The sequence below is a fragment of the Oenanthe melanoleuca genome, chromosome Z (genome assembly GCF_029582105.1).
Source record: "Oenanthe melanoleuca isolate GR-GAL-2019-014 chromosome Z, OMel1.0, whole genome shotgun sequence".
In the NCBI taxonomy this organism is placed as follows: domain Eukaryota; kingdom Metazoa; phylum Chordata; class Aves; order Passeriformes; family Muscicapidae; genus Oenanthe; species Oenanthe melanoleuca.
The window spans coordinates 19,392,078-19,404,244 of record NC_079362.1 but is presented as its reverse complement, the minus strand read 5'-3'; the positions used below and the strand labels follow the sequence as shown (position 1 = coordinate 19,404,244).

Here is a 12,167-nt window from a genome sequence, read left to right as displayed (position 1 = left end):
GGGCTTTGTCCCTTCTATCTCTTTCCCTGAATAACCTCACAACATCCCTGTAGTCCTCCTAAGTTGCCTTGCCCTTTCTCCAAGGGTGATATATTCTCTTTTTTACCTAGAATTCCAGACAAAGCTGTCTGTTCAGCTAGGATGGTTTTCCTCCACATCATGTCTTCTGGCACATAAGGACAGCCTGCACCCTGAAGAATTCCTTCTTGAAAAACCTGGACTCCTTTGCACCCCAACAGATTTTGACAACCAGGCCCCTTGACAGACCTTCCTAAATCCAAGAGGGCAGTTATGCTGACCCCCTTCCTTTTCTCTCTGAGAACCAAAAACTCTATCATTTCATGATCACTGTGCCCAAGATTGCCTCATACCATCATATCATCCTTTAGTTCTTTTCTGTTCACAAAGAGCAGGTCCAACAGGTACCTCCCCTTGTCTGTCTTGCTGAAATGACTTGCAGAAAATGGCCTTATATATACTCCAGGAACTTCCTAGACTGTTTTCCCTCTCTGCTACATTGTATTGACAGTAGGTATCTCGAAAGCTGAAGTCCCCTGAGAGAATAAGGCTAAGTGATTGTGAGACTCCTTATAGACTATTTCATCTTCCTCTCCATGCAGGTTGGTGGTCCACAACAGATTCTGACCAGGATATCTGCCTGTCCTTCCCTCTGATTCTTGCCCAGAAACACTCAACCCTATTGTCACAATTACTAAGCTTAAGACAACCAAAACTCTTCATACATGGCTATCTCCCCACTTCTCCTTCCTTGGCCATCCCTTCTGAAAACTTTACAGCCACCTATCACCGCACTGCAGTTGAGCAAGTTGTCGCACCACGTTTCACTGATGGTGACTGTGTCACAGCATTCCCACTACATTCCCACACAACGGCTTCCAGCTCCTCCAGCTTGCTGCCTCTTGGAGTGTGAAAACAGAGGCCTCTCTGAGTCCTTCAGAGGGAGAACAGTATGCAGGAATTGAATTAAAGTTCTTAGAAAAATTAAAATATAAAACCACACAGAAATAGAGGTGTAAGCTTAAGTAAGTAAGTTTAAGTAAGTAAAAATATATTTTAAGTGCCTTAAAGAGCAAAAGCCTTAGAATCAGGGTAAGAAACAAGCTTCAAAAGCAAGCTTCAATGAGAGCTCAAAAACATAGATCTAGACATTAGTGTAAAAAACAAGCTCCAAAAACAGCTTCAGTGAGAGCTCAAAACCACAGTTCTAGACATAATAAAAATATAAGAATATTGTTTACGTTCTTCACATAGATAGGCTATATGTGCAAATTATGCGTAAACTTTTGTATTCTAGAACTAGAATTCTAATAGGTTTAGAAGAAATACTTCAGGTTTGTGTGTGTAGCTCATTGGGTAATTTGCAAATAAAAATCTGTGCATTAGAGTGACAGCTCTCTCACTCATTCTCTTCTTCCACCATCATCATCATCACTACCACCACATGAAAGAAGAAGAACAAGAAGAAAAGAAGAAGAAAGACCAGCCTTTGCTCAGGACTCTACCGGACTGCAGCCTTTGCCTCTCGAGACTCTGTACAGGCCACAGCTTCTGCCTCTGCTCAGGGCTCTGTGCTGGTGAGCTGCTGCTCCTGCCTCTGCCCAGGACTTCATACCAGGCAGCTGCTTCTATTCGGGACTGCATGCCAGAAAGTTTTTAGCATGGACTTTAACACTTGGGACTCTTATTCTTTTGAGTCTGATGTGCCTTTACAATAAACAATTTTACAGCAACTAACAATTGCTCTGCTCTTTTGAAGACATAAACCCATAGCAATCTCAACACTTGCCCAAGCTGCCTGCATGATACAAGCTTAAGATGTCATTAGTTGAGAGGAACAAAAAAAAATCTTTCCAAGGTAGCAAGTCAGAAGGAGATTTTGGTGTTAAGTTATTCTTAGGATCTGTTCTCAAGCTTCTTGTATTGTAAGATATCTTTGTCTTGGAGCAGAAGATCTCTGTCATAGAGAATGGCATGTAGTAAGGGAGAAAACTGGTGCCACATTCAAAGTTGGGAGAGTCTCCTCAAAAACAAACAAGCACTAGGCCCAAGGTATGAATCCCCCACTAGCAGCATGCTCCTGGAAATCACCTGCAACCATCTGCAGCTTTCTTGCCTTCAAGACCTAGAGAGACACTCACTCCTCAAAAAGGGTGTGGATGCCTACCACGAACGAGAATATCTAACACAAGAAGACTGGACATAAGTTATTGTATTTTAAGTCTGTCATGTCTTACATGAAGAGGAAACTTCTGCAACTAAAGAGACTTTTCTGTAGAAGGAAAAATATCCACTCTGTCCAGCCAGATAATTAATGACCAGTGGATGTTTAATGTGCCACATGCTGTAAAAAAATAGTGCTGACTGAACACATTGGTTTCAGTTTTACAACCTGGGCAGCAAGAAAGAATTGCTGAGAGACAGTGGTTTCCACTCTCCTTTGGAAAGTAGTGACCTAGTTTCAGAGAACAGTGTTATGTTAAATGCCTGCTGCCTCACCTATATGAGGAATGAATGCATTAGGATGAAAGGGCTCTTGGACAAGCCAACACAAAAGAAAGAGCAGTGTAACACATCTGAGTAAATGAACAAGCAGAGGAATCAGAAAAAACCCCATATTACAAGTCATGTAGTTCAGCTTCCCAGGGTAAGAAAATTATCTTCCTGTAACAGTTCAGATACCTTCAATTTTAGAAAGTCAAGATTTAGAAAGGATTGACTAGGTGCCTCAGCAAAACTCACAAGGATGAGGAAGAATGAAATACACACTTTTACTTTATGGAGAATGCTAAAGTTTGCTAGTAGGCAGCAATAAAAAACCACAAGCACCACTGTCAGGTTCTTCACTAGAGACAATTCACAAAACCTAGATTTATTTTAATAAAACATGAAGAAAAAAGAACAATGTTCAGGCACAAAAACTAGCAGAACATAATCAATCAGGGACAAAAAATGGTAGCGCACTGATCACATCTCCAGCTTCAGTCTCAATCGCATCATAAACCCATTTTCTATTGCAGCGGCATTCTGGTCCACATTTGTTTGAGTTGCATTTGGGGCAAGGATAGAAGCAACCCAGGCAGTCAATTTCCAGGCAATCACATAAGTCTATGTCATTACAAAGCAGCTTGCCATGTTTGTCATACTTCTTCGTAAATCTGTGAAAAAGAACAAAAATTATAATGCTTCAACGCATTCAGAGACTAAACCAAACACAAGTGGGAAACATCTGTATAACAAGTATTTAGTCTTTAACAAACTCACAGAAAAATAAAATACCAGCATTATATCCTAATTGCAACAGCCATTGCTACTAAAAAATAAATGCATGCTATACTACATCAAAATTCCCTTAAAGTCACACAGAAATATCTTGTTTTCCCAACATAGCTTTCAATGGTAATAAGAAATCACTCTGCTAAATACAGTGCTTTTATTAATTTCATTTAGATTCACTGAACAGCTTACCAGCTATTTTTGAACAAAATCAGACAATAAATTAGAGGTCTTACTTGGACTCATAAAAAAAACTTTGTTTCATCTGTGACATGCATGCTTTCTTTTTCTGCTGTCTAGTTTCAGGATTGAAGTCAGCTACCTGAGGTCCTGGATTTTGAAAGGCTAAGCACTTTAATTGTTTCTCAAGTTTTTGCTATAAATAAACAACAGAAAGTTTGTTATTAGTACAACTGGAAAATATAGATGCCAAGTGTCTTCATCGGCTTTTGCATGAAATTAAAATTAATATTCCTGATAACTTATAAGATCTTGTTGATTATTTAAAATGTTTTCTTGTCTAACTACTAATCAAGTATTCCTTATACTGACTGTTCATCCTGACTGGAGATGGAACAATCATGACTCTGAACACATGACTCTGGTACAGCAGCATGGAGTTTGCAAGATGCCATGTAAGAGGCAGAATTATGGGTTTTGTTCTTTAGCTTAATCTAAAATGTAAAAACAAGTGCTATGATTATAAGCATCTCAAATGGATTCACTCTTATTTTCACTGTTCCCTCAGATGCCTAGGAATTATCTTTGTTCAAACAATCTGAGGGCAAGAAAAATGTCTGAAGGAGCAACTAACACAGTAGGACAGCATTTGCACAAGTGAGAAGTATGAGGAAAAAAACCCCTAACAAATAGACAAAAACAAATAACTAAGCATGGTTTTCTGAGAAACAAGAGGATGCATTTTTCTTCCAGTTTTATGGAATTCATGTCTGCGGTTAGCTAAAACTGCTGAATACTTCTGGAAGCTAAAACTCTAAGTATTACCATTCCACATAGTCCATAGATGTTGACAGATAATTCTAATGTCACTGCAAACAAATATAAGCATCATGTTAAACAATTCCCCTTTGGACAATGACTGTGAACCTTGACCATACTTGTTATTCATTATGTAAAGGCACAAAAATACATACAAATTTATCTTTTTCTCCTGTTATGTAAATGGAGCTGCCTTGCCATATCTTAACTTCCCTGGAGGGTGTCATTCCCTTCAGAGACCACAGTGATTTTCCATAAACAATCCAGTGCTTTCACTGTTTCTAAGGAGAAAGCAGTGGCAGTTCAGCCCAACCTGCTGATACAGTGATTCCAAAATATGCATGCACTTGAGTGCACTTTTTAGCAAGGTGGTTGTTGCTGTGGATCTTCAGCTGCTTCCTCCTGAAAACATACAGGGCACTCTCATGTGCCTTATTCAGACATGTCTGCTTTGGACTCTGGGGTAGATTTTCAGCATCATAACCCTTCATGATCATATATAATGCATTTTTAAGTTACAAAAAAATAATAAGGTATGGCATAGTCCTTCCTCTAAGACTATTCTTCTATTTCCCTACTTAGTTAGAATTGATTTTAGCCCTCTAAATCATTGCACTGCAAGCTTGATCTGTTTCACTATTGTTGTTACTGAAATTTCCCTCTTGATTCCAGCTCTTTATTTTTGTAATGACTGAAGAAATTGAAGGCAATTATAAGTATCATCATAAAACAATAGTACTGGAGAAGTCATACCAATTTTTTGTGTCTTACTGAGCAGTCCTTAGCAGGAGACACACTTTTTTCTGCAGATGTTTCCTGGGAAGAATAGTTTTTCTTGCAGTTTTCTTCCATGAGATCACTCATTTCACCACCCTTGTGAAATATGCACATATTGGTTAAACGTATACAATGGTATAAACATACTTGTAATTTAAAGTTTTAAGGATAAACAGGTGATATCGACACAAGGTTTTACGTATTCTTAATCATCAGCAAATGCAGAACAAAATGTGGCTCAGTAACAGTCTCGATTTTAAAACTGTATTAAATAAGAATATATAAATATATGTATACATATAAAGCATACACATATATACACATAATATATGTATATAAAGAATATATATATGAATATCAAGAATATACAAAAGCTGTTATCCGCAAAGCCACTGCACGATTGGCCAAGCGCAAGTCGGAGAGCCGCTGGTGTTCGAACGGCGCCGGGCTCGGCGGGGCGCGGCGCGCACGCAGTCCCGGCGCCAGCCCGCAGGTGACGCTGCTGCCCCAGCCTACATTCCCTGCGGATTCACCGCGCTCTTCCCGGAGATTCCAACCAACGGAGTAAACCTAAGCTGCTTGGCTTTTGAATCCCACTCCTTCGCGAAAGATTTTTTAAAATAAAACACAACGTGGACCTTTTAGGTTTAATAGAAAAAACGGCATCACTCACTCTTCCAACACAGCACCCAGAGAGATCTGTGGGTACTGTGAGTCGATCCTACAAATGCCATCCATCACCTCTCTGCCACCGACATAGGTTCAGGATGGATATTAGCTACCTGTTACCAACCGTGTGCAGATACTTAGTTTAAAAATTTTATGTTATATATATACAGTACAGTGCCTCATACTTTAACCCCAAACAGAACCAGGAATAATTTAAGATTTTGGAGTTCCTCCAACCCTTCCCCACATGCTGCCCAGTCTCTCCCATCACCTCTGAAAGGCAGCACAGTGCCCTCCATCAGTTTACCCTGTGCTTTAGGACTGTTGCCCCAGCCTTGTCCCAGAGAAGATTTTAATTTCACATCTGCCGAAGGACCAGCACCTCTCTAAGAAAAGCAGGAGTCCAAGCCTTAGGTTTCTTCTCTTGCAGACACTTCCTGCAGGGCGACAGTCAAGGTGAGAATAGGAACCAGAAGGAAGTGGCTGTATATTACCTGGAGAGGATGTCTTTTAGAGAGGTGAAACAGCCTTCAGCCTGTTTCATAGGGGTTTTCTGGTTCTCTTCAGTAACTTGAAGAATGACAGATGTGACACTGTTCACCTTGGGAGGCTCGACAGCAACAGGTTTAGTTCTGGGACTTAAGTATCATTATAGGGTTAGAAAAGGAATTCTATTACCAGGCAATTAATATTTACTGGATGGGGGAGCCTGCTTCCCTACTGGACATTTGTTAGGGGTTCACAAGTGAATAAATAATGAAGGGCAGCACTCTAAAAAGGGTGAGTATTGCTCTTCATTCACACTCAAGTTGAAGTCCTGGTAAGGATTTGCTTCCTACATTTCCTTCTGAGTCCAACCATACAGCTAGCATTGAGTATGCATGACCGTCATCCATGACTTTTTTTCACCATACGCCAGGCTCAGGAGCAGAAAAGCTATCAGCAACTACCAGTGTAAGCATGCGGAGTTTCCATATATCCTGTTTTGACAGTCAGCAATCCAGATTTTACTGCTTTGACAACAAAGTCTTAACAGCTTTCTGGAGCCAAATAAACAAAATCAGAGACCTCATTTTAAATATTAACAGAAATGAAAAAGCATCTTGTTCCAGATGCCCTTACACCTCAACAAAAATATCTTATGCAGAGAATGCAGCAGATTTCTATCTCCACATACAAATACTTTAAGTACATAATGTCGAATTTTAATCTCCAGGAGAGATAACAAAAAAATGAATCAAAATGTGACTAGGAAAGCGAGCAGGACTGATTATCCTCCACAGTGTGTTCTGAGGAGAGATGGAAATGAGGGAGACAGACATCCACTATGAAGTCTGCAGAACCTAATTATACAAAGAAAAGTATTCTTGGTCCTGAAACAGATTTTTTCCTTCTACTATTTTTAGTTTGACTGTAGTGACAATCTGGGGGCAATCCATTGAACACTCGTCTTTTCCATAAAAATTTCAACTCTGAGGGTAACCACCAATTGCACTAATCCTCCACCAAAACCTGTGTTCTCCCATGCTTTTTGAATACAGCAAGTACTGTTCAGGAGGTGATCACCCACAGCTGAACATTGCATTGTGGCTACACTGTATGGCTAAGAACTGGCAATTTCAGCCTAGAGCCTTGAAAGAGTGGACCTCAGGCTAAAAGCAGAGTAAGGGAGAAAGTAAATCAGAGTCTGTGTTATATTGAGAGTCTTATCCACGACATAGATGTTTCTGCTCAGAGAATAGTTTCCGGATTTGTTGGGATTTGGAAGGAATTTGTTTATGATTATCATAAAAGAAATATTTTCCTGTATCTGGTTTTTCAAGAATTTAATATTTCTGTTTATGATCCCAGCAGATTACACAGCTAAATGTTTCAGCTGGTGTGAAATGTGGTGACCAGCATTCCAGATACTTCAGGCTGTTTGATCTCAAACAATGGCATTTGTTTGTGCCATTGGAAAAGTTTTGGCCAAGATATGTGGGCATGTTCATCACCCTCACCAGGGCAAGATGAGATGCTGTCCCTATGGCTTTAATCCCTCCTATGCACACACAGATTAGACAGACCTACTGCAATAGTCCCACGCTCCTCAGGGCCTAGCTCTGCAGAGATGTCTGTGGGCTCAGGAACCAGCAGGCAGTTTTGTGGCACTTTCAAGTACACATCTTGGAATTTCTATAGGACATCTGATGCCAGCCAAGTTAAAAATGGGAATAGATTAATGTTTCTCAGATCAACTATGGACTGAACTGTAAAGCTGTGGAAAGACCACTTGGCATCTATTCTACGCCTTCTCTCACAGCCACAAATGTGCATGTGTGTTCAGAGGACAGCCTCGAAGGCAGGTAGGCAACACAGACCAGATGAAGAAACATATCTCCTCTCTTGTAACTCAGCTTGTTTACCAGAACTCTGACAAACATGGTGACAGCACAATGGACCATTCTTTAACAGGGGTCTGGAGAAGCAAATACATCCCTCTGCAAGTAAAATAACACAAATCCTCATGAGCTCTCCCTCTGAAACCCAGACACTTTCTGCTATATCTGGAAGTGAGGGCTCCTGTACCTGAAGTGAAACAATTATAAAATCATGTGCAACTTCTGGTTGTCAAGCAATAGGCAGAAGAGATCTGCCAGGTACTTACCCACCTTCTGAAAACCTGTGGTTCTGAAAGGTGTATGTTCAGTACAGAGCAGACAGCAAGAGAGCAAGGATGGTCTCTGTAACCTTAAACTGTACTTATCAAAGAGAGGATGGGAATGGCACAACCCTGGGTTTATTGCTGCACAATTCCTCTGATACTGTAAGTATGACATCAGCCCCAGAGAGACTGAAACAGAAGACAAATAATCAAAATAGTGGTCCCCAGAGATGCAGGCTGAAGACAACGCCAGGTGACTGTCTTAAAGGACCTCACACTTTCTGTCTCATTAATTATGGCTTTTATAAGGTACTTAGCACAAAGAGTAGAAATAAAGAAATTGGATAAACTGGGATGAGAGTTCTAACAGTTCTAATTTCTCATTTGCATCAGTGAAAAACTGAGCAAATCTATTTCTTAGAGCTTTTTTTTTTTTTTTTTAATAAAGGTAAGTAAAGAAGAATATCCTGTAATAAATACTGCATTTTTTTTATTTAAAAAAAATTAAAAAGCTATGTATTTTTAGGACATAGAAGTAGTAAAGAAATATTTCAGGCAAAATGTTTTTGATTCTATTAACTGTTTCCAGAAGTCAAAAAAAAAAAAATGCTCCCTAGTTACTGAAGTGCAACCTCATGTTTCAGCTTGCTGCCTTTCAAGTTTATTTGTTGCACTAGTGCAGACAACTCAGCCTTCTCCTGACGCTTCCAGATGCCAATTTTCAACATGCTATAATTACTAATGGCCTTCATTATTCTTCTCTAGAACACAGATAAATCCTAACAAGCATCTGAAACTGTCAAGTCTTATAAATTCTCCTTTTGTGGCTTAGACAAATAGCTCAGCATGTCTTTTTATCTTAATATGCTGTATCCACCCATCCACTAAGGTTTTTTATAACCTAGACAGAGGCAAGTAGATTTTTTATTTACCATCTTTTTCTTTCTCTCCAAATATTTTTTAAACCCAAAAGCTGATACACCATTCAAGCAGCAGACCTTAGCTGGGTGATGCAAATGCTGCTACATATATCTTCATTTTTTTCTCCCAGAGCAGTTTTGGGGGTTTTGTTGTGAAAAATAAACTAGAAACCACTCAAGGGAAAAAAATAATCACAGTCTCCTGGGTATTTATGTAACAACAAGCCAAAACCAAAAAAACCTACAACCTATTTTAGTCTCATATCTTTTTCAAGGTTCTTCTTTCTCTATACTCTACTTGATGAAGAAAACAGAAATTAACTCTATTGGTATAAAAATTGTAATTAAACCATCTTATGCTTAATATCTCTTTCCACTTTCATAATTATACTTGTATAGCTGAACTCTTTCTGAATTGCTTCTGCATTGGTTGTATTTGTTTACCATGGCATATGTGATAACACACAGCCTGCAATCTGGTCAGAAAAACTTACACTGGGTGGGTGTCAGGCTACAAGGATGTAAACATAGGAGGATTAAAATCTTAGGTGACATTGAGAGAGATTGATTTCAGAGATTAAACTCCTAGGGGTTTCTACGGGGACAAGTCTTCCCCACCATGAGCACAGGACTGCAAATACACCTGGGTAGATTGACAATACAAATGTCCCTTCCTGCGTGGAAGGAGGTGCAGGAAAACGCATGTGTTACATTTCTCTTGAGCTTCCTGGTCAGGCTGATTGCTCCTCCAACACCACAACACACTCTGCCTGCACTATGCTCAGTAGCACCTATAGCAAGACAAATGGGGCAGCTGAAGAGAAAAAAACACCAAATTTCTGAGTGTAAATAATTAATCTGTGATGTTCTTGTCCTATTGCAAACAGTCCTTTCGATCTCTGTGATTTCACTAATTAAAATTTTGCCAGAGTGCTGTTCCTCCTATTTTATAATTAACTTTCCCCTCCTCTTCTTTCTCCTCTCATTTTTTTTTTTTTTTTCAAACAACCAGGTTTATCAAGTCTTTCTGCCTCTTTCTACGCGTTCAAATTGGCAACAGTCATTGGGAAGGATGGAGTGGGCTGGAAGGGGTGGAACAGACAGGAGGGAATCTCACGACAGTCCAGGAAATTATTTTAGTGGCCGAGTTGGCCAGAAGAGAACGTGCAAGGCTTGTGTGAGGCACAAGGGGAGAGCCAACTCCCCTTGTCCAGAGAAGGCCGCAAATCCTCCTAGGCGATGAGCCTAGCTCTGCAGCTGCGCACAGACCCCTCATGGCCACGTCTCCCACAGGCAAACCGACCCACGCCTCCTGTGCCCAAGGCAGAGGTGTGACCGTATCGCCTCGGCACTGGGGGCACATTGCCGCCTCGCTGAGCCCCACGGCAGGGTGACCCAGGCCTGCCCCCGCTCCCTCCCAGCTGCGCCCACACCCGCCCGCCGGCATCGCTCGCACCTCGCGGGAGCGGCCCCCGGGGAGGGCGCGGGGTTACAATTGTTACCGCGGTGAGGCTGGGAAGTTGGCTGCTGGGGGTCCCGCTTTCTTGTTGCCCGTCGAATTTTTCCTATTGACTTGCTACAAGAAGCACTGAATGGCTAAGTACGTAAGAAGGGGGTAGGGGAAACTCCCCTGGTTTTTTGGGAGTTTTTCTCTCGGAGGGACAGACACACCGGACGGCACTGGAGCAGCTGCGGATCTTTTTTCTCTCGCTCCTTGCCATCGGAGGAGGACAGCCAGGCTGCCGCTCACTGTGGGGAGAAATCACCGGCACCTGAGGGGCCTATCACCATCTGCTCGTGTGCCCCGGGAGTCCTGAACTTGGCCTCTCCCCGTCCTGCTCAGAGCCAGGCCATGGCTGGCCCAGCACCGCTGGTTGTCCGCTATTGCCCTGGGATTCTCCGCGCGGTACCCGCACCCTCCTCCTGCCCGGGACCTTCTGCAGCTACCACCATCCGCCCTGGGATTTCCTACTCCTTCCTGCCGGCTGCGACAGTAACTGTACCAAAGAGGAAAGTGCCCGCAGCCGAGAAGACTGTTACTATGTTCCTGGTTCTGCTTGTTATTAATTCCATAGTTTTTGTTTGCCTTGTTATACGTATCCCCATATCCTTGCCTGAGAGCCCCGTAATTTCAAAATCATAATAGTTAGAGGGAGGGGGTTTACATTCTCCATTCCGAGGGAGGCTTCTGTCTTCTCTAGCAAACTCTCGTCCATCCAACCGACACGACGAGCTGCGAGCTGAATGAGGGGAGAGTCAGCTGAGGGACAGCCGGGAGCGAGACTGTGATTGGCTGGAGGAGCGGGCACGCCGCGAATGAGCACGAAGCTGATTGGCTGGCGGAGCAGGCGGACAGCGAAGGAGCACGAAGCTGATTGGCTGGCGGAGCAGGCGGACAGCGAAGGAGCACGAAGCTGATTGGGGGAAGGCCGCGTGGAGAGCAGCACGGCAGCTGTGTCAGCCACTGGGTGCCCTCCTTCTGTTAAATTCTGTTAGGCCTCGGCTTGGTGTCAGTTATGTCAGGTGGAGTTTAAAGTTATAAAAACGATGTGATTTCTACAGTAAAGGGATCTCCTTTGGATGCATCAGGGGGTCCGTGTCGCTGAGTTCCCCATTGGTGGTGAAGAGACAGGGGCATTCCGAGCTGTGATCAGAAACCAAATTTATTGAGTATACAGGGGCTTTTATAAGGTTTTACTTGTATGGCGCTTATATGGGGTTCTGATTTTGGTAACAGTTTCCCACTGGTTACACATGCTTCACGACTTCATATAACCTTATCACAAAGTTTCACTACGTGTTTCTTGGTCACCTCTTGCCCGGGGAGCGCTTATCTTGTGTCTGTCTCTCCCACGGTTTCTGCT

The 12,167-nt window shown here is 42.1% G+C and overlaps 1 protein-coding gene across 1 annotated transcript; it reads right to left on the bottom strand.

The window, feature by feature from the left end:
- Positions 1-2,853: 2,853 nt before the first annotated feature.
- ARL14EPL (ADP ribosylation factor like GTPase 14 effector protein like) lies at positions 2,854-11,611 on the bottom strand. Its single transcript, XM_056513044.1, has 4 exons — positions 11,469-11,611; positions 5,047-5,166; positions 3,531-3,670; positions 2,854-3,176 (listed from the first exon to the last, which is right to left on the bottom strand). Exons 1-4 carry the CDS (start codon positions 11,517-11,519, stop codon positions 2,954-2,956), a joined length of 534 nt encoding a protein of 177 aa, XP_056369019.1. The 5' UTR covers positions 11,520-11,611; the 3' UTR covers positions 2,854-2,953.
- Between the last annotated feature and the right edge of the window lie 556 nt (positions 11,612-12,167).

Bases quoted from the DNA above. Each gene is read 5' to 3' on its own strand.
- ARL14EPL (XM_056513044.1), bottom strand. From the start codon at position 11,519: ATGGACGAGAGTTTGCTAGAGAAGACAGAAGCCTCCCTCGGAATGGAG. The intron at 5,167-11,468 runs GTAAACCCCCTC...ATATTTCACAAG, and splicing joins CCTCCCTCGGAATGGAGAAT to GGTGGTGAAATGAGTGATCT. The intron at 3,671-5,046 runs GTATGACTTCTC...GTTTATTTATAG, and splicing joins CAGTAAGACACAAAAAATTG to CAAAAACTTGAGAAACAATT.